We start from the raw sequence: 25,109 nt of genomic DNA on the forward strand, positions 1-25,109 counted from the left end.
CTCTGATCCATGGCTGCAATCACACAAACGATACACAATTTTTTTTTTTTTAAATGCATGCAGAGACATACACATACACGTGCTGATGTTATTAGTCAAAACTCGAAACAATTGGCAACATTGACAAAATATGGAGACGCTGTTGTTGCAGTGAAACTGGGAGGGAGGTCAAAGGTCTGCCGGTCGGCTACGTTAGCTGCCGGCAACCAGACGGAAACTGAATAAACATAAACCTGGAAGTTAAAGCATTACTGCGAATGTTACACGTCTAATTTCAATTTGCGTGTGTATTTTTTGGCATCCTGTCTAATGAAAACAAATAGGTGACCGGCGCACACATTTTTGGCAACGCTGGCACTCTCAATATGATTCATGATTAAATGGTTTTCTGTCCACATTAAAAACACAGGGAGGCTTTCACAAAAACATGTCAAGACGCGTGAAGGTGTGCGTGTGTGTCTTGCTGAACATTGGCAGGATTTAAGGGAAACTTGGTAGTTATAAAAAGCAATCTTCCCGTATGAATGGGTGGTTTGAATGAGTCTTTTACATGAACAACCGTCGTCACATCAGGTAAAGTTTTTTTAAATCTCAAAAGATGTCGAAAGGCAACGAGGACGCGCCGATGGTCTGAGGGATTCACCATTGAGGGTTGCGCTCATTTGGATGAATGTTGAAAACTGAGCATGTTTCTTGGCCTTGGAGAAGTTGGCATTTCACAGAAACAATGTTTTCACAAGACAATTATGAAAAATGTCAGAAAAACCCTTCCTACCGACTTTTGATGACTTATTTCTTTGGGAAATGCACTGAGCTCGTCAGCATGAAGCAACGTGAATGTACAAAAGATAAAAGCTAGACGTTCTATCATGACCAGCAAATCAAAGTCTATACATATTGAACGCACAATATTAATGCGGTGGAAGACTTCTGCATGCTCTCGGCTAGAAGTACAGTGATATAACAACTGTCACATAGAGGCGAGCAGGCAGCGCTGCTCCTTGTCATCCATGGCTCTTCACATGATGTATTCCCACCGAGCTGCAAAAGCCCGAGCTCTTGGATAAAAAAAAGTTGAAGGAAGACAAAATCTAAGCTTCCGGGATTGCGGTATGATCCCCTCAAAGCTTAGTGATCTAAAGATTGGAGATAAGGCTGGAATTGGGGGAGATAAAAAAAAGGCCCTTTAAAGGGGTTTTGTCATCACATGATGCTCGATGTCGTCTCTGAATATCAATGCTGGGATCTGGAGGTGTACGAGCACGATGATGTTACAGTGCTTGTATGTGCTGTCGAAATCACAGACGACGTTTACAGCTAATGTTGCTATTAAATCCTCCCATAACAACTGCTGATATAATTGCTCATAATTGCCCTTAATGCCTTTTGCAGAGGTACTTTACATTAAGCAATTACTGCCTGATAATCCCTTCCTTAATGATTTGCTGTTTGTGTCTCAAAGTTCAGGCACATGGGACTCGACTCACACCTGCACCATGTTCAACAAATCACTCAACAGCAGCACAAAGTTTTCATCTGCAACTATTTCCTTGTGGTTTGCACATTATCCCTTTTCCAGTGTTGTGGTGTTAATTATTTTCACATATTGGTTAACGGCTAAAGTCTAACACTGATTAACACATCGTGCCTTCCTCGGTGTGAACAGGAACTCATGAGTTGCACAGCTCTCTTACCTGGAGTCGGAAGCAGGGATGTGCACGAATAAAGGACCCAAAACTGCATGATATGAGTGTATGAAAACGTTTCCTGGCTCAGTGAATACTGTTATATTTGTGGGTTCTCTCCTCTCATCTGAATTTTTATGATTTAGTGGTGAACACGTTTCACTTCTCCTGCGTGTGTTTGCTCTTCTTTTTTGGGGTGAAAGATGGAGTACCAAAGTCTCTCCATTAGGCAGGAATTAAAGCAAACATCTGTGGAATAATGGACAGAGAAATGACTTCTCTCGCTAGCGAGCTTTTTGTGTGTGTGGGTGTGTTTTGCGTGTGTGTGTGTGTGTGTGTGTGTGTGTGTGTGTGTGTGTGTGTGTATGCGCGCGCCACTGAACGTGACGAGCATGCATGTGCCAGACCGACGGAGTGGAACTAGTTTGATGGGCATGTTCGACACATGGGCACGATGCCAATTTAGACAAGCATGCCCATGAATGGAACCTCAGCCTGCATACTAAGTCTGTGGACGAGTTGTAAGTGTGTGAACACTGAAAATATTCAGGTTTTCTATACAAATAAATGACTATTGAATTACCCGTGGAAAATTATCCCAGTATTATTCTCATCCCAACACAGGCATCAGGTCCTGCTTGATTATACTTTATCATTCTTTAATATCTGATGCTCTAAATAGAGTCATTGTAACTTTTAATAAGTCTGAATAAAATAAATAAATAAAATGTTTTATACTAAAACAGATACCATTATAGTGGCTTGCCAACTGAAGTTCAGGGGGATTTGAGGCACAATGCTGCCATCTCCTGGTTAAAATGCATACTTACCAATCCTATGTAAATTAATTTTTTTTACATTGTTATTAGTCATATTATTGTTATAAAATTGAATGATATGCCTGTGAGGTTATGTTGTATTTTTTGTTGTTGGTTTTTCAGGTCAAATGCTTTACATGGGCTATTTGAAGTGCTACTGGTGAATATATCAGCTGTCAATTACCTACACTGTCTTTTTAATGTATGACAATAACAGTAATGTGCTTTGTATGTCGATTGTCTTGTGTTTTCTATGGATACATTGCACACCAGGGAGTCTTCTCTACAGGTAAGGCGAGCTATCCACGTTATCATTACTGTATGTTTTCATTACTGTGAGATTTGCACACTGCAGATATTTTTGGCATTTTGGCACCATGTGAATTATGCCCCTCCCTGCTTAATCTTTTTTTCGGCCTCACTTCTCCTTTAAATCCGTGACCACCTGCTCTTCTGGCGTCAGCATCGTCCGCGGGCGGCCCGCTGGCGATCGATCCGCCAGTGAGCCGCTGAGGGAGGATGATATTTTAGGAAGAGCTCGCGGCGTGCAGGGGGGCAGAGAGGCACGGCCACCGACGAGAGGCAGGGCTGCTGAAGGCTGCTCTCGCATGCGACCGTGAAGGTAGGCAGGCCTGTGGTATGTCTGGTCAATGCTTCAGAGATGTATCGATTTATTCATCCAATCAAGGTCTGGATTTAGGTCTTTTGTGTCCAAAATTTTGCGCTGACCTGATTCCCTTTAGCGGTGATGCGGACAGAGCGCGCGCGCGCGGGGGAAGCACACAGAGAGAAACTGGCTCGTGCGTAAATGTGAGAACACACTGTACAGAATCAGCGGTGAAGCTTTGTATTAAATTTTTTTTTTTAAATCTCACCAGATGTGATCCATCAATTATCACTACGTTGGAAATGGGTTATAGTATCGAACACACTGTCTGCAGCAGCACAGTGCCAAGAAAGAAAAGAAAAGGTAAGGGCCTGCATCCAGGAGCTGATGGGCCATTATCATAATCTTTCAAATAAATTAATCACAATCGCATCAACCTGCTTGACAAAGAGAGAGAGGACTGTTTGAATTTCTCACCGTCATTTTAATATTTCTTTATCGGTATTATCTCAGGCTGTAGTATTGCTCTGTTGTCAAACCAGTCTCGTATCACATGTTCCGTCAGCCCCTGAGCAGACTGAAGCCATTTAAAACATTTTTTTTACACCGAATAGGACGTGTTAAAATTCAATATCAAGTATTTCATTTAGATTATTATTATCTAGTATTTCTACTGTCATGTACACAAGCCCATTGGTTTTGGATTGCTGTCTCATACCTTTGTCCACCCCCATCTAATTTATTCCTACACTTGACTTAATTAATGCCGGTTTTTATTGATTATTTCAAAAGACAATGACATTAAAGAAAAAACAATGCACAGCCTTCATCAGCCTTAAGTCATCTTCGCTCTAAGTTCAATGAAAAATATCCCTGCGTCCTGAGTAAAACGGGTTAAACCCTATGATACAAAAAAATAATGTTTGCTGTGGTCACTACTACAGGGGATGAGAGTATACGTTGCTTGTTACCATGGAGCTGGTGACCGTGTTACCTTGGCAACAACCAGCAATGCTAGTCCGAGGCCCCGAAGGGATTTTGTGCAAGAATGTGGCTACGATCACTGGATAGATCATATTCCTTTAATGGAAGACATTTTGACTTTTTAGAGGTGTAAGGTTTTTTTTTTAAAGCAGCCTTAGTTTCAGGGTCCTGGTTTACTTCATGGCTCTCCATGCAAAGTCAAAATATCTGCGGTTAAAAATACCTCCTACATCTAGGTGGTGACACTGCAAGTATCGGAGACCTGAACGCCAGAATAACCTCAACACATTGTTAATGTTCGCTCTGTCCCACCGCCAGGAGCAGGAGCTGGATACCATAGCAACAGACGTGTCCCGTGTTTGTGTCCTGAAGATGCCGCTCTGTTCTGTCCGGGTTGTACCGGAGTCTCGTTTCAAGGGAAGACGGGCAACTCCACCATGGGTGTGTACTCCCACTGTGTTTGTGTTGTGTAAGTGTGTAAGTGTGTGTGTGTGTGTGTGTGTGTGTGTGTGTGTGTGTGTGTGTGTGTGTGTGTGTGTGTGTGTGTGTGTGTGTGTGTGTGTGTGTGTGTGTGTGTGTGTGTGTTTTTCTGTTCATGTGTGAAACATTACAGCTCAACTGTTAATTATTAACCTCATTCAGGCTAGTGAGCAACACATCTGTCATTTGTGTGGGTTGGTCGTATGTTGTATAAAAATAAAGTGTCATGAGAAGAGAAACGGCTTCGTAGGACGGAAAACCCAGAGTTAAAGCTTAAGTTACCTTGATAACCGCAAAATCCTGCTACGTAGTACAGGCCTCAGCTCTTTAAGAGGCTGACAGCACATCATTGTGATGCACTGTTAATTCGTGATGACATCTGTGCATTTTAAAGTATACATTTTATGTTCATTTCCCCCCAAAAGTTGTTGAAAAGTGATATTCTTCTGTTTCTGTCTCAGATATCACCATGGAAGACCTGCTGCTCCAAAACATCTTAGTGTTTATACGACAATAATAATCAGCCATGTGCACCTTCTTTTGGGTTGACATCTACTGATAAAAGCTACTATGGCTTTCTGTAATGAAAGCCAGCTGGAGAAGTGTGACTTCATGGAGCCGGAGGAGAGTATGCCATCAGAAGATACGACTCCTCTGATATCAGTCACCCTGCGCGTGACCCTGGCAGCCATAATGATCTTTATGATTACTATCGGATTCCTCGGCAATGCAATCGTGTGTCTGATTGTTTACCAGAAACCTGCCATGCGTTCTGCCATCAATCTCCTCCTCGCTACGTTGGCCTTTTCGGACATTATGCTCTCGCTGCTCTGCATGCCCTTCACTGCAGTCACCGTCGCCACTGCTGACTGGAGCTTCGGTAGCGGGTTCTGCCGAGCCTCCATAATGCTGTACTGGCTGTTCGTGTTTGAGGGAGTGTCCATCCTGCTCATAATCAGCGTGGACCGATTCCTCATCATTGTACAGCGGCAAGACAAGCTGACCCCGCACAGAGCTAAGTTGCTAATTGCCGGTTCATGGGTGTTGAGCCTGTGTGTGTCCCTGCCGTCTGTAGTCGGCTGGAGGACGGGTGTGGCAGGTATTGGGGGTGCCTGGGCACCGCAGTGTGTGCTGGGATATAGTGAGTCTCTGGCGGACCGTGCGTACACAGTGCTGCTGGCAGTCGCAGTATTCTTCGTCCCATTCGCTGTCATGCTGTACTCCTACATGTGCATCCTCAACACGGTGCGCCACAACACCCTGCGCATCCACAACCACACCAGTGAGCATTCCTGCCTGCCAGCCCTCAACCAAGTCAGCAAAATGAGACTAAGTGGGCTGCAGCGGCCTCCTCAGGTCAAAGTGGACATGAGCTTCAAGACACGAGCCTTCACCACCATCCTCATCCTCTTTGTCGGCTTCTCGGTTTGCTGGTTGCCGCACACCGTGGTTAGCCTGCTGGCCGTGTTCAGCCGGCAGTTCTACTACAGCTCGGTGTTCTACCCGGTCAGCATTGGCGCCCTGTGGCTCAGCTATCTGAAGACGGTCTTCAACCCCGTCATCTACTGCTGGAGGATCAGAAAGTTCAGGGAGGCCTGTCAGGAGTTTATTCCCAAAAGCTGCAGACTGTGTCCCAAAGTGCCCGGCAGGAGCCGCAGGAGAGTGAGGCCCAGTAACATTTATGTGTGCAGTGAGACTCAGTCAGCTGTGTGAAACAACGAGGATGATAGACGGACAAATATGCAGCTTTTGACACTTCTATTAAATGTTTATACTCCTCATAATAAGCACTGAGACCGCTAAAGTACCTTAAAAGAAAATAATGGTTGTTCACCAAATAAATCTCACCACAGAAAGGACCTTTCCGTCAAAAATCGAATGCTTTTTATATGATACATTCATTGATGTTATGCTACGGGGAAGGTAATGTGATACAGCCGAAAGCTCCTGCGTTGCTACCGAAGGGATCTTGTGGTGGGTTTATTTGGGGTAATATACAAATATTGAAAATGTCAGTCTTAAGATATATTGTATGACTTTGCATCATGGCAGTTATGGCTTCTGAAACTTAAGACCATTCAAAAGAAGAAAAAAATCATATCCTTCACTATCCATTATTTCTACGTTTCATATTTTGTGTTTCATTGGTTCATTGTTGTCCTTCTGATGCTTCAGACTGTAGACTCAATGTTCAGTCTTTGAGTGCTAGTGGTGATGATTATCCCGTTGTTAGTTATGTGATGGATTTCACACACATAAACACACGATTTTATTGCTCAGTGGTGTTATGTGAGGAAATTCTCAAAGCGTAAAAAAAACATTTAATTAAATTTGTGCAGAAATGAAACATTTTGTCTGCTGGAAACTCTTATTTTGGACCACAAGTGTGTCCTCAAAGACGAATCTCAGTTATTAAAGCCTGAATGTTTGATTGATTGATGAAACCATGTCAGTAAATACATAGTTTTGAAATGAAGTAACATTAATAGGCTGGAGAAGTTGAATAAATACATGCTCCAACCAGCAGTGAGCTGCTTTTACAACTTAACTTATAAACTAAGGAAACATGTTGCAGAGTTACTACAGGACATCTGTTCACTGCATTTACCATGTAAATGGTAAATGTCTGCATTTATATAACACACAATCACATATCATAGAAGATGTTGGTCTGACGAGTGCTAATCGTGATTGAAACTGTGTATTGGCAAAAGGCACGTAACAGGAGTTATAAATAAACACCAGACAAAGGAACAATTATGTCTTGTAATTCATTTTATCAATACTTCTATCATTTATAGTTTTCACCCAAATTGTGACCAAATTGTAACCAAATGGAGCAAACAAACAACAAACACCATCAGCGTTGTATTTGCGACCACCACACAACACAGACAAACAATCCTACAAACATTTGAACGCCACGCGGGAAACCTGACGTGATCCCCGCATAAACACGCAACAGTCTTCAATGAGCTGCAAACACAGAAACAGTCCGGACATCTCCTCAATCATTCTCTTACCGGCTGCCTCTCTGAAGACTTCGATTTACCATTTGTTGCTTTTCTTTATGCGCTCATCACATCAGCGTCTGTTGTTTACTTCCGGACTGTCTGTCCCGGGTCCGGTAAGCGCTGCGTGGTGCATTTAAGTGCTCCAAACACAGTAGGAAAGATCAGTTTCTGGCCTTGTTTTTTTTTTTTTTTAAATTTAAAAATTTAAAAAAAAATTATGAGTAAGATCAAGTTTGACTTGTGATGAGTTGACCTCCTCTACCGCCACCTGCAGCCTCATCCAGCCACACAGAGGTGCTTGTTCAGCACAAAACAGAAAGATGGCGCTGTTCTTCTTCTTATTATTTTACGGAATTCATCCGTTCTGTTTGACTTGAATCAGAAATGTTGGCAATGGTCCAGACCCCTGAAATCAGTTTTCAAAACTCCAGGTACAGTAACGTGATTTTGAAAAAAAAAGGAATTGTGGTTTTAATTTTTGATATATATATATATATACAGTCTGATACTAGTTTACTCTTGGTCATGATAATTCACAAAAAAAAAATCTGCTAATTTGATGGTCACATTGATGTTTGAAAACACAGAAACAATTTTTTTCTTCCTATGGTTTTAGTCTTAGACTCTGCTGACATGAATTATTGAATTCAAGTAGTGGACATAATATTCATTTCTTTAACTTCTGGACCACATAGAGAACACAACTGTGTTAATTTATAATTTAAATATTCTTGCACTTTTGGGTAATATCTACATGGTTGAACGCACTTATTGTAAGTCAATTTGGAGAAAGCGTCTGCTAAATTAATGTAATGTAATGTAATATGTTTTTCTTTTAATACTTGGCTATGTCTATATCTTTTTTTATGAATACAAATAAATACAATTCAAGTTTTCCACATAGAAATATATGCAAAACACAAGCCGAGCATAACACATGTCAATACAAATAATAAATGAATATGTCTCAGGCATGTCAAGATACCCCCCCCCCCCCCCCCCCCCCCCGCCCGGTCGTGTTGTTGTGACCTGACGCGGTGCATGACGGGAGCAGATGAGCCATCCAACATGGCGACCTCCACTGGACCAGACTTGAAAGCTACTGGCACCTCGAACGTGGACCTTTTACTGCACCCCGAGCTGTTGTCCGAAGAGTTCATGCAGCTCCTTTTGAGTGAGGTGAGTGCATGTGCCGAGAGAATCGCGGAAAAATGCAATTCAGTGCGGATTTATATATATGACGAATACTGTCGTGTTAGCATGGCGTGTTAGCATAGCGGGTATCGGAGCAACACACCGACCGTTGATTGGTGTTTGTGATGTCGGACAGGGTTTAGCTCACTGTGCTTTGTCGTCTGAATCAGAAAAACGTCAGCACCAGAGTGTGTGGGAGTCGGGACCGGCTCACGGAGCTCTTCCTCCGGCATGTCATCCCGCTGCCGCAGAGGACTCTGCCCAACAGCCGCTGGGGCAGGAGGGTGGAGAAGAGCCGAGGCACAGCGGCCGGTCACAGGTCAGACAGGTAAACGCTCAAGGGAGTTTTGTTTTCCAGATGATTGTCACTACATCTTCATGGGCAGGTAGTTGTGTTCCCAGGTCTCGGTGTGTCACTTTGATTTGGACATAGTGTCCCACAGCTGTTTGACTGTTAAACTCATAGGTGTTTGCTGGGGTCATATAATGTTTGTCCAGACTGAATAAACATGTCAAATCTATGACTTCCTCAAACCACATCTCATAAACTAGTTTTTAATCAAGCAGTTTGGTGAGAGACTGGATTCTCTGTCACATGTGTTGGTCATCAGAGGCACACGTCTGCCTCACGCTTTGTAACTGAAAATTGTCATTAACACCAACCCTGGAAAAGCGTGATCGTTAAAATGAAGTCAGTTGTCCAGGCCCTCATTTATTACTAACATACGTTCAAAACAGGGCTTCACTGTCCAGATAAATTTGGGTCTGGGCATTTCTTGGAGTTTGCTGTTTTCGTAGGAGGAACGCAGCAGGAGGTTGTCTGAGTCAGACACGTTCACACACCAACAGGATCATTCAGGTGAGGGGTGGAGCCTAGGTAGAGCGCCCACTCACTCGCCAAGGACTGTCTCACATTACCGCGATATTCACTCTGATTGTTGTCCTCATCGTTTGGTCCTGTCCAGGTACAGTAACGAACACAATAGGAAACGGCCCCTGATCGTGTTCGATGGCAGCTCCTCTCAATCCGGCTCACTGAAAGTGAAGAAGCCAGAGGCAACCAACGTCTCAACGGGGATCACAGAGCGGTTAAAACCTCCTCCAGCTGCAAACCTGCCCAACCCCATCCGCAAGCTATCGGGCGACGCCTCGTCCTCGTCAGTCCACCGCAGCACCGACACCGCGAACCTCAAACGGGAAGCAAACGGCTCGGTAGGAACTTAATCTGTTCGGTCACGTCAGTTATAAACTTCACAGAAATTGACTGCACTATTCAAGTCAAATGTTGATGAAAATGTATTATTATTAGATTTGGAAATCACAAGGAAATTAATAAGTCAATGTCTCGGTAATATAGGTGAACCTCCACCGTGTGATATAGACACCTACAGTCACTCTGTAAATGAAGATTGGATAAACCAATTCCCTTAAATAGCAAATCTGGTCATTCACTGTAATGATTTACTAAATAATAAACTGCTGTTAAATTTAAAAAAAACATGTAAACAACAAGGATCAAAGGAGAAGCCTGAATCACCAGGAAGAAAAATTGTGAAATGTTTTAATTCTATGCAAAACAGAAAACTTTAAAAAGCAAGTCCTTAAAAATATCCATACCTTTAATGAATCATTAAAAGCAGTACACCAGTGGATCAATAACACATTGCAGTATATGCTGCATCATTTGTCTAACCACTCTTTTCACTTCAGGGTGCACTGAATTCTCCAGAGGTGAAGAAAAAGATCCAGCATGTGACATGGCCCTGACCTCTGGCTCCTGTTCACATGGACCCGATGAGAGCTCAGGCTCTGGAGGACAGATCGCTCCCCTCCCCGGTCGCCGAAGACCCAACTGAGGTTGCCCCACTACGCTTTGTCCCTCCCATCACAATTTTCTCACAAAATTGCATCACATAAAGTGGGGAAAACAGTTCACCTGTGTGTCAAGGCCTCCTACCCCCTTTCCTCCCGCCCTCTCGTTCAGTTCTGACAGCTGACAGGATGGGGCAGTGTTGCTTTCCACAACCTCAAGTGCCCTTACCCTCAGTTATCTGCTACTCTAGGAAATTAAGGCTGTATTGGGTTTCTGTGGATTCAGTTGGTTTTGGTAATAGGGCCTTGAGTAATGGTTTGCAATGGGGCAAAGTTGAGTCTCTTGTTTTGTTTTTTGTTGAAAAAAAAATTAAACTGACACTAAAGGAATCTCACCGTCTGAGATCCAGAATATCAAAGAGCGTGACATGTCCAAGAGGCATTGTGAACACGTGGCAATGTTAAACAAACTTGGTTGATCCATACACACATAAAATAATACCCATCACACTTGATGTTGAAAATAGCAGAATAGAAGGTGTGTATGAAGAAATGTTATTTATGATTTCTATCAATAATTTCGCTGAGATTTATTCAAATCTCAGTACTTGTTGCATAACTTCTTCAGGGTTTTTAAATGTTTGTGTAGCGTGGTATACTTTACACAAAGTAAAGTGATTTTTCTTGTACAGCTGGATCATAATTCACTGCTAAGTAGCCATTGGGACTCAGACGAAGAAGGTCACATTTATGTAAATATCTCCTTTTGATGATTCCGAAAAATAAATGAAAGGGCCTGATCAGAGTGGTCTTTTTGAAGTCGATTTATTTGAAATTGTGGATGAATATTGTTGTCGCAGTTCATCAAAAACACACGGTAACAAGATTCTTAAAGTGCTGACTGTCAAATCAAGTGTTGTATTTATAACAACAGCATTTCCCCCCCAGTTTTTAATCATCCAATGCAATGAATCACTTTGGTTGATTTAATTACAGTTGGAAAGTCAAAGGTAACAAAAATATTATTGAAAATGAATATTGATTAAATATTAATTCCATATTAATTCCATATTTTAAAAGATATTTATGTAGATATAAATAGATGTATCTAGCAATCTGTAAACATTTTAAAATTTTGATTGTAAATTTTTAATTTGTGTGCATATTCTGCTCAAAATCTAAAAACAGAAACATTTTGAACTCTTCATGATGTTGTTTATTTTTTGTAGGCATGAACAATTCTAAAATTTATGTCATTTCATGCACCACTACAATTAGCATGTATTGGCGTAAAGATGCAATACTAATATTTAATTGGTTACAGAAGAACTCATTCACAAAACTTATTACTAATTACAGCATCAAGCTAGTCCATGCGCAAAGCAGTAATTATTATGAAGCAAAGTCTGCATTCATATGGTAGACTTATTTCAAAATGCTTCATACAGTGTCTATCTGCTGTTGTTGCTGTTTCATGAGCAGACGTCTTTACATTCACGCCAACGGCTACTTTGTTAGTCATGGCTCTTTCTCAGAGAGTGAACGTTTTTCACATAAATAAACTTTTTGAATTCAAATAACACTGTTAGTAGTTTTATTTCATGGCATAAAGCAATTTACAATTCATAGTAATGCTAAGTAGTAAAGATGCTATGCTCTGTGCTAAGATAGTATTCATTGCATGTTTCTCATTCCTCGAGCGTAATATTTTGCATCCAATCAGATTTGTCGGCCGTCGCTCATTGAATTAGATGTCCTTGCCGCACTCCGGGCATAGGATGTCATCGCGTTCGGTGAGGAAGCCACGTCCGACCAGGGACACGGAGCACTTCTTGCAGTTGAAGCAGTCATTGTGCCACTGGCGCTCCTCGAAGGAAATGTACTTGCTGCCTCCAAGACCTGAAAGAGCAAATTGAGTATAAGTCACGACCTCAGAGAAAAAAACAAAAAATCATGAGAGATCCTTTTTAGAATCAGGGAGACCAGCAATTGGTGATTACCGCTAATGGGTGTGGTGCAGGAGGCACACTTCTTGGCATAAAGGTTGCAGAAGCAGTTGAGGCAATAAGCAAAGTCGTCTCTCGAGGTAAACCTCTGGCCAGACAGCTGCTGCTTGCAGCTGGTGCACAGGAAGCAGTCCTTGTGCCATGGCTGGTCACGGTAGGTCACCCCGCCAGTGGTGATGGGCTGACAGGTGGAAACGGTCACATTTGTAGTCGCACAAACAGGCGTAATTAAAGGTTCTTTGAGTGAACATCAATTGCTCCCACACGTTATTTCATGATGTCTGTAATCGGGGGTCCGTACCTTCTTGCAGTGCACACACTGCATCGCAAACTGCTTCTCGTAGCAGGGCACGCAGAAGTTGTGGTTCTCCTTGGGGATGAAGCTCTTGGTGCCGATGGGCTGCTGGCATCTCTGGCAGGTGAAGCAGGTCTCGTGCCAGCTGTTGCCCTTGTGCTCCATTTTCCTGGAGCCTTCAGAAAAACAAGGTCAGGGGATGAATGGAGCTTAAAGGTCCGCAAAGGGAACAGAAATCGGACGGAATTAGAGAAACCCAAACGTGCGTTTTGGAGTCGAGAGAGAGTCGAGGTATAATTGTGTTCTCTGTGTTTTTACATTTGGAACAACCTGTAGAAAAACTCGAGCGTTAATGGTTCTTTGGAAACATCTAACGAAATAGATGAAATAGCATTTTTTTATCAGTTGGTTGTCTCTCTTTGTAGCCTCCTTCCTTCCCTACCTGGCATGATGGTTTTCTTGCACTCATGGCACTTGGAGGAATACTCATTGGAGTAGCACTCAGTGCAGAGGAGCTGTTCATCCTTGGTGGAGAAGGGCTTGTCCACCAGCGAGCGCTTGCACTGGAAGCACTTAAAACACTCCTCGTGCCAGTGACGGTCCTTGTAGGAGAGATCCTACGAGAGCGCCAGATGTTACAGTTAGAGCAGGGCTGATTTAGCAAACTCGCACAGAGAAGCATGCTAGTGTTACAATGTGTTTTTTGGTGACATCTCCCACCCTGGTGTTGCAGCCGATGGGCTTCTTGCACTCCTCGCAGGTGTTGGAGTACAGGCTCTCGTAACATTTCACACAGTAGGGGTTCTCCTCTCTCAGCACATACTTCTTCCCAAACAGGGACTCCTTGCAGTAATGGCAGTCGTAGCGCTCAGTCATTTTGACCCGGGGTCACTGAACCTGGGAGAGAGAGGGAAGAAGAAAGTGACAACAGAGAGTGAGAGGAAAGTATGTGGCTTAATGGAAATAGGAGGGAATGGCCGCTGGGAAAGGCTATTTCACATATGAATCAGCTCTAATTGGGTGATTACAAAAGATTTTCTGCATTCTATCCCGTTAACAATTTTTTCTATTTTTTTAAATTTGTGCTACTCTTTGCTATGACCCCCCCACAAAAAAAGTAATCTCTGCAGTGACACTGACACTCATTTCTTAGCGGTTCTTAGCAATAAATACTTTCCAGCACTCCGTATCAATATTCGGCATCACCATCCTACACATTACAGGATTTTTTCCACAATGCATTTGCCCCCCTTTCATCTCCCCGTCTCATCTCTCAGCAGTCCTGCATTTTGTTCTCGGTGTCAGGAGCAGAAGGTGACAGATGAGGAGCATATAAATAACTCCTATCAGTCCTGCTCAGGGACGGTCAACTTTTGACCCGATGCATACCAACACCCGCCATGCCACCGTACACTGACCCATCTATCGCCTCACCTCCAGTTGTCAGCGCCAGATCACAGTATCCCTTGTCATCGTGCGAGTGCGTGAGTGAGTGAGTGAGTGAGTGAGTCAGTGAGTGAGTGAGTAGGTTTGAATGGCACTTGTAATAATGACTACCCGCAATCTGCAGCTGTTTGTGGTCTGGCTGTTAAGCCCTCGGGTTATCCCGGCTGTGCCTGAATACTATTACTCGCTAAGAGTGTAGGCTGCATATTTGACTGTGTGCGCCTCTGAGCAATATAGATGAGAAGAAAAATTAGAGAAAAAAAAAGGGGGGGGGGGGGGGGGTGAAGGTGCAGCCGTCCAGTGTCCGTACATACAGCTTTCAATCCCGCCCCAGGCTTTTTTCTTTTTCCCTCACTCACTTACTCGACAATTCACGCGACTATGTGTCCATTGATTTTTTTAAAAGCAAAGCTTTGACCGTACAAGGAGACTGGAGAAAGTGATTCCCCTCTGTCCACTGGTTCGTTTATTACAGCTTATCTTTACCTGGTTTGTTTTACTGTGTTTAGATCATCAGAATGTCTCCCCCCTTAATCTATGAGTGATTTGTGATGTTCCTCACATTCAAAAGGTTAGTGTCTCCCATGTCTGGTCGAAGTTGAGACGTTTAATCTACTTGTGTCCTCTCTGCTCTGAGCTTTCTCCACCCCTCCCACATTCCCTCATTGTCTGTTGCTCCCACAATGACTCACCTTGCTTATATATGGATTTATCTGACTCCTAAAAATAAAAAAAGGATAATCCGAACCGCCACAAATAAAAGCTCTCGTTATGCAGCCATGCCACGCAGCTGTTTCCCAGCTTCTTTGATGCTTCCCATTTGGGAGTCTCTGAAAACAGAGCTAGAAATTTCTTACCATACGGTTTCTTCAAAAGTTAGAAAAAAGTTGGAAGTTTAAGTTGAGCTGAGAAAGTAATTCTACCGCCTCACAAATTGGGGGGATTTAATTTCAAAGATGTACAAGAATGTCTTAAAGTTACGTTACGCAATAACATCAAGAAATACGAACCGTATGTAATTTCTCTGAAAGGGAGACAGCTAAACATCCTTCTTTTACCCTACCAAGGCAATTCTGCCATAGGAACGCTCATCAACAGAGAAGGTCTATACAGCATCCACTTGCACTTGGAAAAGGAACAAACCATTTTGACAAAATGTAACATTACCTAATAATGAGCTGACACCCTAATAAACACAGTTCTGCCAAAGGGAAGTGTGAGGTTGATGAGGAGAGATGAAAGGAGGGTGGAATGAACTGCTAACAGGGGTCAACAAGGGGTGTGCATTTTTGGGGGGACAAAAATAAAATCAGGAGGACAGAAAGTGAGAGGAGGTGGTGAAATGGTGAGGATACTGTGCAGGTGGAAGGAGGGAGAACGTGAGCAAGGTGGGTGGTAGGGGGAGGCAGACAGCAGGAGGCCAGAGCACAGAGGGCAGCTATGTCCCAGGGAATGGAGGACATGGTGAGGGAAGACCAGTGAAAAGGATGGATGGATGGGTAGGAAAGATGGATGAGCGAATGGATGGATAGTGGAGCAGCTGAACAGAGTTCGGTCTTACCTTCCTGTTTGAGGAGTGTGTGCCTGTGCAGAGTCTGTGGCAGACTGAGAGAGGAAGCTTTGTCTGAGCTGTAGTTACTCCTGATTGCATTACTCCACCCATCGGGGGCTAATTGAAAACGAGGGAGGCGCCACGGAGGGAGTGGTACCAAGGGAGCAGGAAATCTTTTTTGAGAAGATCTATAAATATAGTGGTGCTTCACAGAGATAACCCCGAGGCCCCCGTTCACTCGCTCATTCAGTCACCAGCGAGACCATGTGGCCTTTTAAGGTCACTCCGATGTTGTTCATTCGCTCACATAATTTCTCTCACTTACTTGCTTAAACTTTGCCTTTTGTCTCCAGTATTTTGTTTCTCCCCACAACCGACGTGCCACGTCTCCTGCACAAAAGCCAGTCATTGTTCTCAACTGCTGTCCTCTCTTCATCGGAGATATTGGTGCTTATCATTATCAAAATTCTGCGCATACACTCACATACGCACACAGTTACGCAATACCTCAATATTCCTATGGACTTCAATACCGATGGAAAGGATTCCAAGGGTCAAATGTCGAAGATCTGTGCTCCTGTGACGTTTGTCTCTACTCGTATGTCTCATCTGTCTCTACCTCCCTATATTTTTCGCCTCACAGGGGAAAACACGTTCACTCCCAAACGTCCAAAGTGTTGGATATGGTATCTGGGCCTGGCAATGACAGACACCCACATAGTTTCTAAGAAAATTGTAGCACTATTTTCTGCAACCCCACTCTCCCTTGTTCACGCTGCAGTACCACCCTCCATCACCCCCACCGCTCTTCTCTCTCTCTTTCTCCCCCACCCCCTCTCTGTCTCTCTCTCTGAAGCAGGTCTTCCTGCCCTGGTGGTCCCTGGACACTCCAGTGAGAAAATGCGTCAGCAGTGTTTCAAGTGCTATTTTGAACAAATCAGCTTAAATCAGTTTGTGGGTAATATACCCAAACTGATTTAACACTTTGCAAAGCCCGAAACCATAAATAGCATCTTACAAAAGATAAAAGAGCACTAACCCTAACCCTAAATCTTAAGGTATGTATGTATGTATGTATATGCGTATATGCTTATATACTATAAGCATGGCTATCAGTTGGTCTACCTGTACTGTACTGTACTCTACTTCGGATACTAGCTCAGTGCCTTAATTAATACCACTCTAAACAGATTTAGAATGAGCAGCTGAGAAAAACAGGAAGCAGTGTCATCTGAATTTGTTTGGCCAAATTGATGTCAGGTGACAGTTTGCAGAAAGGAGACAGAAGGAGATGTTGTACTAGTTCCACGTGGCAAGACAAGAAATAGATAAGATTTACCCGCCTGTAACAGACATGCGGAGATTTTTCCTTTTTTCCCACAAAGCAATATACTTTTGGTGAAGAAACGACCTTTCACCCTCTGAATTTGAGCACATATGTCGATATATAAATCACATGTTCAAGTTTTTACAGCAACTTCATTTTCAGCTTGCACAAATTTTGCATTTAACATAGATGTTTAAAATGTTAAAAACCAAAGTGATGTTGCCAGCAATAGAGGGCTGTTTCGACTGCCGCTGCTTAAACCATCTTGAGTCAACGCCCTTTTTAATTGCCATATTTTAAAGATGTTATTAAAACATGTTACCATGGAATCCATTGCAAGCTTTTATCTAATCACACTTTTTTTTTTCAAATGTAACTTGCTCCTAAGTAATTTACTTCTGTCGTCTGATTGCATAATCCCATTGACATTTAATCTGTTAGTACCCATGGGAACATAACCCCCCCCCCCCCACCGCAAAGTTCAGTTCAGTTCACTTGTGGTCTAATTTATACCTCAAGGAACAAATCTGTGTCGTGACCAGCTACTGCACAAGTCACTCCCTCAGTCCTTGTCCAACCTTCCCCCAAGACTGGCACAGTTATCCCTCGCCCACCAACTCAGCCGCTAAGGCCAGCGGATAAAGGTGCAGCTGTCTGGGCACTGCGCGGCTATCGTGATGCTAAAGCCTGGCGCTTACTTCTGTTGCAAATACAGCCACGGGGAAAGGTCATGCCAAGCAGGCCCCCATCATCACTGGGGAACCGTTAATCATTAATACCACGGCAACCAATTGGACTGGAATGTCTCTGAGTCATCCAAGATCCATGTGATCCTCTGGAAGAAACTTCACTGCACCGTCGGTCAAACCGGCTGAAATGGGTGCCAGCGACTGATTTCGAAGAATGTGCAATGTCATAATGAAGCTCTCAAATGGGCAATTAGAACTGATGAAGAGGGACAGAATCATTTTGAGCTCCCATGGTGGGTATAGGGTGTACTCTCAGCTAAGCAAGTGTACACAGGAGTGTCTTTGAGAACGCCACGTGGCTTTATTGGATGTTACACAAGGGGAAGTTTCTTTTGGAGATTCTTTGCTTCCTTGCTGAGAGTGAGATGAGAAGACCATAAAAGATTAGCAGCCGGTTACCTCAGCTTCAGCAACTGCAAAACAGAGAGGAAACCGCTAACCTGGCTCCGTCCGAGGAGAGATGTTTGGAGCATAGACTGTGTGAACGACTTGCTACAACTCGCAGCAAGGAAATATTCCCCATGCATGAATCCAAATAAAACTGCAGTTTGTCATTTCTTACACTTTGGTTTTTATAAAAATGGATGAGTAAATATCTATTAGATCTAGATTAACTCGTCACTTATTGGGCTTTGGGGGGAAATTTGTTTACTTGGACAAAGTCAGAGCAGAAAACCCCTCCAGGGGTACTATCATTTTAGAATAAAGCTTTCTTCTTCTGTTGTTGTTGTTGTTGGTAGTACCAGACATCTTTGACAGCTGTTGCTGTGGCATTACTTTTCTTGAGTAATCCAATTCGGCTTTAAACTTGGAATTGTGGTCACTAAAAAACCACAGGGATTGAATTAAAGATATTAATGTTGCTTGTTCCATGTCCTGAGACATGGGTGGAGGCAGGGGCCACAAAGGAAGTTCACGTGCTTGGAAAAGAGAGGGTTCCTTTTTCCTTTGCCAGTGCAGAGCGATTATGTCCCACTATTCACGACGAAGCCAAGCAGAGATGAACGGGATTACTTTGCCTGTAATCTCACCCCTGTGTGCGCGCAACATTCTGTACCCAATTATTGTTGAGGAGGATGAAACTAGCACAAAGTTGTCTGTTGTCTGGTGGAAGCAGCACTCACATATTTTACTTGAATAAAAGCGCCAATGTCTTTAATGTCTGAAGCAACAGTTCTTCAGTAGAAGTAAAAGTCAAGCGTTCAGCCGATTTTTATGTAAGAGTACACAGAGTCTGGGTCAGACTTTAAGACCCCACTGTATGAATTATCAGCGAAGTAAGTAACAAGTAAAAATATGCTTTCTATATAATAAAAAACGACCCCATGACTAATATATTACTGCATTTGATATTATTAGATCGTCAATTTCGTAAGCAGGGTTTTACTATTAAAGCTGTTCGAGCTGCAGCTACTTTTAACTGCTCTGTATATGGCTGGAATAGTTTAGTCCGGCGGCCGGGGTTAGGCCCCTCCAAAGGGTCACAAGATAGAGCTGAGAGGTCGGGACGTGAGAGATGCAAGAGGAAAGAAGAAAAACACAAAGATTCGCAACACAAATTAGTAGTATTTCTTTTCTTCTTCATGTTTCTTTTTTTGAGTTTTCTTAAATGTTTGGATTATTCCAGTATATTGGGTTTTCAGAAAGTTATTTAAAGATTTAATCTGACAAGGTTACAGGGGGACATGTGTCCTTCTTGGTAACAGACTGAAGGGGCCACGGGCCAAGAAGGTTGGGAACTTCTGAACTGGTTTTAATTTTGAATCATAGTTTTTATTATCTCTGTCAAGGAGGTTATGTTTTCACCCGTCTGTTTGTTTGTTGGTTGGTTTGTTTGTCTACGCGATTACGCAAAATCTACTGAACGGCAGCTCGATTGAATTTATGGGAGCTGTACCTTGGCGAGGTATGCACTCTACCTGAGCTGTAAAAAGTACAATAGCACAATATTTGCCACCAAAATGTTGACGTGCAATTAAGTTCTTTTCTCTTTGCAAATATTGCAGAATATAAACTCAAAAATACTCATGCTATGTCACCTAACGCCGAATTAATGCGCTCATTTTCACTTTCTTCTCCGGGTGCCGTGGCACTGATGTGGGTCTATATGCGACACAGCAAAGCCTCAATCATTTAGGCTGGTGTTGTGTTCCCGGGGCTGCTAAATCCCTGCAGGGCTTGGTGGGATGTTTGGAGCCCAGCACTCACCGGACACTTTATTTAGATGCCGGGGTTTCTCTCTTTTCCCTTTGTTCTTTCTGTAGAGACAGAGACCATCAACCTGACACCGGCGCAAGATTACAATGACCTGCTTTCCTCTAGATAGTTGGTGTGACACGTAGAAACATTTGTCGGTTTGACGCAGTTTTTCAGGGATCCTGGGAGCAAGCAGAGCAGAGAGGAGCCTTATAAATCGTTGACTCTTTTGAATGTGGTGAAGTCACCTCTCAACTAGGCTCTGACATTATTGTGTTACTCTGTTCCCACATGAAAGCCTTGTCTTGTGCACATCCGTGAGGTAAGTTAGTAAGGCAATGATCAGCGCATTTTTTTTTTCTTTGCTTTTAGAGCCAACTAATTTATGGACCGGGTGGAAGTGCAGGGACGTTTTGTGGAACTGTTCTGCTTCCTCCTAAAAGTAAGCGACTTCGTCCGACCCATCCGATGATGACCTTCTGCTTTTCTGAACGAGTTTGAGTAAAAATTCCCAGTCTTAATTACTTAAAAGACTGCAGCAGTCTCATCTGACCTCACTTATCTGGACAACAACTGGGCCCCTCTGTCTCTGGCTGTGTTTGTCTTACTAATTCTGTCTGCTGCAAAGCAAGAACAGCTGTCGTGGTGGCACTCTGGCTGGCAGCTAGTACCAAGTCACCAGGTCTTGGAAGTACAGATCCAAAAGATCAGGGTGGGCGAGGGGATGGATCGAGGCTGGAGGTGTGGTGGCAGCTGGGGACCAAATGTGCCCAGCGATCCCCACATTGTAATGCTGTTAGGCTATTCAGCTATTTGATTATTCTGACAGCAAAGGACTGGTTTTGTGGAAAGGCGAAAGCAAAAGACAATTTCTACAAAGAAAAAAATGCTAGGGTTTAGTATTTTGGCCAGCGCCATCTTGGTTTTTTGAAATCAGAAGTGATATTTGGTGGAGCCGGGAGGCGGGCCTGACTGAGAGCTAGAGGACTCTGCTCGTCCACCTTCACATGCAACCCGCACCTATTGGACGGTACTAGTTGTCAATCACACGGTATCCATGCCCCAATGTGCAGGAGTTTGCTTTGTCCATTCTAGGCTGCTGTACTCCATGGAATCACGACTCTGGTGATTGGACACGACTAATATGATGCAACCCTGTGGTTCCTTGAAGCACAACCCTGACAATGGTACATGCCAGTGGACCATACCATGTTTGTATTCAACAAGTCCTGCAGATTCATTTGTGATTTGTATGTTAGTGTGTAAATGGACAATTCCATCTGAATCTTTGCAACCTTGACGTTTAAATTTCAAAGCCGCCCATTATCCAATGTAAACACCGAGTTTTCACATGGATAATGTTTTAATGCTTTGGAAGAAAGCTGGCGGTGCTGGCCGTCATGTGAGGGAACTCTGTGTGATTTTCATTACGCGTATGAAAGGATCTCTTTCAACAGTCAATATACATGCCTTTCATACAGCACAGACGGTTTCCTAAAAAAGGAAAACATTTTAAAAAATTCTCCTGTCTAATTGTGCCCACCATGCTGTGTCACACAGTTGTACCAGTATGTAACTGAAAAAAACTTGTTTTTTTACTTTTTGTGGAACAAGAGAATTAGGAGGGAAAACCTAACTATGTTAAGACAATCCAATTATCCCTTGTGTATGGCACTTCAACTTGATTAACTCTGTTCTTACAGTGGAAATTGGATTTCCAAACAACAGTTAGTTTATCTTAACATTTTCATTGTTTTAACTGCAGGCAACAGGGCAGATTGCATCTATGTATTTGGTGTAAATTACTTGTTATTTCTTGTGTGTGCAAGGAATTCATTCAAACTAAAAAATGTTTAGGCCTCCTGATCATTTTCCATCGTTTAGATTTTTTTTTAATATTTGGACTTAGCTTACTAAATAGACAACAAAAAAGAAATAAGCATCTTTGAAGTTTTCTTCCGAACTTAAATTATATATTTAATAAGTTTTATTAATATCTCAACAACATCTAAACAACAGTTTACAAAATTCTTTCTTTCTTTAGTTGTAGTCTTCTCAGCCTTCGTCTTCTGTGAAATGTATTTTTCCCAGATGACTGAGATTGCATGCATGACAACACTGCCACAGCAAAAACAAACATGGCCGCACTCTTTCCTCCTATACATTATCTACATTTATTGTGGTTCCCATTTCACTGGTGCCTGCGGGGGCCCGCAGAGTAACAAACATAGCAAAGGAGCCACTGCTTCAACACGTACATCATCACGTCCAGTCAGGTGGACTTACAGACGGGCGCCTTGCAGCCAAAATAAACATCCAAGTTAAATCAGCTTTGTAACTGTACCTCCGCTCAGCTCTCAGCGGTCACTCAGTGGGATGATGAGGAAGATGGAAGACATCCTGGTTGCAGCACTGGGAGATTGAGTGTTGACAGGTGTTACTCAGCCTCGATTAATAAATCAAGAGTAGGAGGGACACTCCTGTCATTTATGTTGCATTTTTACAGCAGCTTTGACTCACATATGTGCTTGTATAAGTTTTTTACATATTTATTATCCTCGTCGCAGTCCACCAAATATCCACTGTGTTGTGTTAAATCAAATTCACCCGTGAAATCTAATAATACCAATTCTATGTCTGGTAGTGTAAACATGCATGTCAGCTCTTTCAAATTACGCTGGAGTTTGGCCTATTGTAAAAATGTGGATTTTAAGCAAATGAGCATGTGCTTGCACTTATTCATCTGACTCCCCTCTGACGGGAATGAAAGTCATTGTCCGGGTGGAATGAGAGTCACCAGTGGGTTTGGTTATTGTAACAACCTGACTTTAATGTAATGCGCTGGTAAATGTTGCTATGAGAGACTGACACAGTGCTTCCCCTCTCTGCCAGGTACTGCCCCCTTGTGACAGGAAACAGAAAACTTCAAGAGCCAAATGTCTGTATTATGATATGATTTACACTTTACAAATTAAAGTATTCAGGTTCAGTTTCACAAGCAATACTCTAAGAGGGGTATGAAGACACGTATACTCTTACTTCCCTTTTTCAGTGTAGGAGAAACAAACAGACACATGGAACATGGAACAAGGGAATTTACATGAATACACAAGACATTGGTCAAAATGTACAGAGACTAATTTTAGCATTGTGAATTTATGTGATAAGGATATGATGTCATCCTCTGCTTTACGATTAGATGTATTCTCACTTTCATGCCACGATAAAACTGAGTGTCCAATGTTTTTATGGATTTGTGGATTGAACATTTATTGCAATTTTAAATGGCTTGTTATTTAATCATTTGATTTTACATTAAACTTCAAATGGCCGAAGCTAAGAATACACATATATCTACCTCACATCTTACACACAGTTAACACTACATCGATCAACCTCCAGGTTTTCTCATACTGTCTAATTTTGTCACTGACATGTGAGTATTGAGCTGTGTTTAGATGTATTTGTCCATAGAATCTCAACATTTCTGCCATTTTGATGTGAATTGCTGCAGACATCCAAGTTTATTCATTCACAAGTCAGGGTAACAGAAAGTATCAATTTAATTAATACATGTTTTATGTCTGCCATTTATTGAATTCATGAATGGGACGGATGTATTGACTCATTTTGGGATGACGTGAGTTCACCATATAATCACTTGTGCTATAAACAAAAAAGTCCCATTTCCAATTGTCGTCAGCAAGGGGCGACACAGTCCCCCGCAATTCATCCCCTTTTCCTCTGTCGTTGTCCTGTTCTGGTCCCGGCGTCGGTGACGTCACCAATCGGACCGGCGAGCAGGCCACCTGACGACAGACGGTATCCCACCGGAAATTATGTGATATTCCTTTCAAAATGAAGGTTTTGACTCTCTTCAGTATCTCATTCTTCAATGTAATTATGTATAATCATGGTACAGAGAAAAATAAAAAGGACAACACCATGATAATGAAGTAGGCTACGGAAATGAATGAACAAATGAAATATTGTTGATGCAAAAGAAAATGACAGAAGATAATGGCATTAAAAACCAACACAGTATTAATACACAGTATAGACAATGTATGGCAACACAGCTTTTTTATTAGCATAAAATTTGATGGACTTCAAGTGCTGCTCATATTCTGCATGGAAAACTGAACAAATACTTTTTGTTCATGAGTTTTACATGTATGTGCAATACATAGCTGGAATAATTATAATATTGAAAGTGTTTGTACTTGTTTTCCATTTCATGTAAAGTTTAAGAGCCATATGTGTTAATATTCATAAAATTCATTCTTTACCAATAAAATATAATGTACTGTTATTGTTATCAAACTTATACAGAAAGGAATGAAATAGTTAAATCAGCTCGACCTGAACCAGGTCAAATAATGAAGATTTATACTTGCATTTGGAGCAATAAGACAATAGTTTAGATTAGAGGTTTAGTCAATTATATTGAAAAAATGTACAAATTCATTATCAATTTCTTTCAATTCATGAATGAATGAATCATTTAATTTTTGCTCTGGAGCACTGGGTGGTTTCTGGTCACCTGGAGAAATGAAGAAAATGCCATTTTTAGGAGACGGTCAACAGAGACATTGAGCAAACAAGATATGTTTGCTGACTTTCTATTGACAGTGTTTTCATTTAATTATTTTGCTGCTGTTAAGTCTTTGAAAATGAGACGTCAAATGGAGTTGTCATTTAAATTTTCATATCGTTATCAAATTGTATTATAATTTTAATACAGTCATAGAATGCCCATACAAGGATGTGAAAATTAAAATTGGATTATTACATTTGCATTTTCACATTTGCATTATCATTTGAATTAAGGCCCCTACAGGCTTCCATAGCTCCGGAATAGCGACTGCATTTTTTTGGTTCAACATACCGACGGCAGCTTCCCCAAGCGACGTTTTATTTTGACAGTCGCGAACGGAAGTGCTT

General features: G+C 42.3%; 3 protein-coding genes across 4 annotated transcripts; 2 read left to right on the plus strand and 1 right to left on the minus strand.

The window, feature by feature from the left end:
• The first annotated feature begins 2,677 nt into the window (after nt 1-2,677).
• On the plus strand, nt 2,678-7,328 carry gpr45 (G protein-coupled receptor 45). 2 transcript variants are annotated; one of them, XM_035604029.2, is made up of 5 exons: nt 2,678-2,792; nt 2,967-3,125; nt 3,382-3,473; nt 4,413-4,535; nt 5,036-7,328. In XM_035604029.2, the coding sequence occupies exon 5, from the start codon at nt 5,145-5,147 to the stop codon at nt 6,285-6,287; it is 1,143 nt and encodes a 380-aa protein (XP_035459922.1). In that variant the 5' UTR covers nt 2,678-2,792; nt 2,967-3,125; nt 3,382-3,473; nt 4,413-4,535; nt 5,036-5,144; the 3' UTR covers nt 6,288-7,328. The 2 variants fall into 2 exon arrangements, with proteins under 2 accessions (XP_035459922.1, XP_035459923.1); XM_035604030.2 differs by lacking the exon at nt 3,382-3,473 and having other exon boundaries at nt 2,685-3,125.
• Nucleotides 7,329-8,623: 1,295 nt separating this feature from the next.
• On the plus strand, nt 8,624-11,418 carry c14h2orf49 (chromosome 14 C2orf49 homolog). Its single transcript, XM_035604032.2, has 4 exons — nt 8,624-8,767; nt 8,953-9,110; nt 9,748-9,994; nt 10,493-11,418. The coding sequence occupies exons 1-4, from the start codon at nt 8,630-8,632 to the stop codon at nt 10,547-10,549; spliced, it is 600 nt and encodes a 199-aa protein (XP_035459925.1). The 5' UTR covers nt 8,624-8,629; the 3' UTR covers nt 10,550-11,418.
• fhl2a (four and a half LIM domains 2a) lies at nt 11,395-16,052 on the minus strand. The gene is made up of 6 exons (XM_035604031.2): nt 15,903-16,052; nt 13,616-13,792; nt 13,338-13,512; nt 12,902-13,071; nt 12,595-12,781; nt 11,395-12,493 (listed from the first exon to the last, which is right to left on the minus strand). Exons 2-6 carry the CDS (start codon nt 13,769-13,771, stop codon nt 12,342-12,344), a joined length of 840 nt encoding a protein of 279 aa, XP_035459924.1. The 5' UTR covers nt 13,772-13,792; nt 15,903-16,052; the 3' UTR covers nt 11,395-12,341.
• Nucleotides 16,053-25,109: the final 9,057 nt, after the last annotated feature.

Source organism: Scophthalmus maximus, chromosome 14 (assembly GCF_022379125.1).
Source record: "Scophthalmus maximus strain ysfricsl-2021 chromosome 14, ASM2237912v1, whole genome shotgun sequence".
NCBI classification, from domain to species: domain Eukaryota; kingdom Metazoa; phylum Chordata; class Actinopteri; order Pleuronectiformes; family Scophthalmidae; genus Scophthalmus; species Scophthalmus maximus.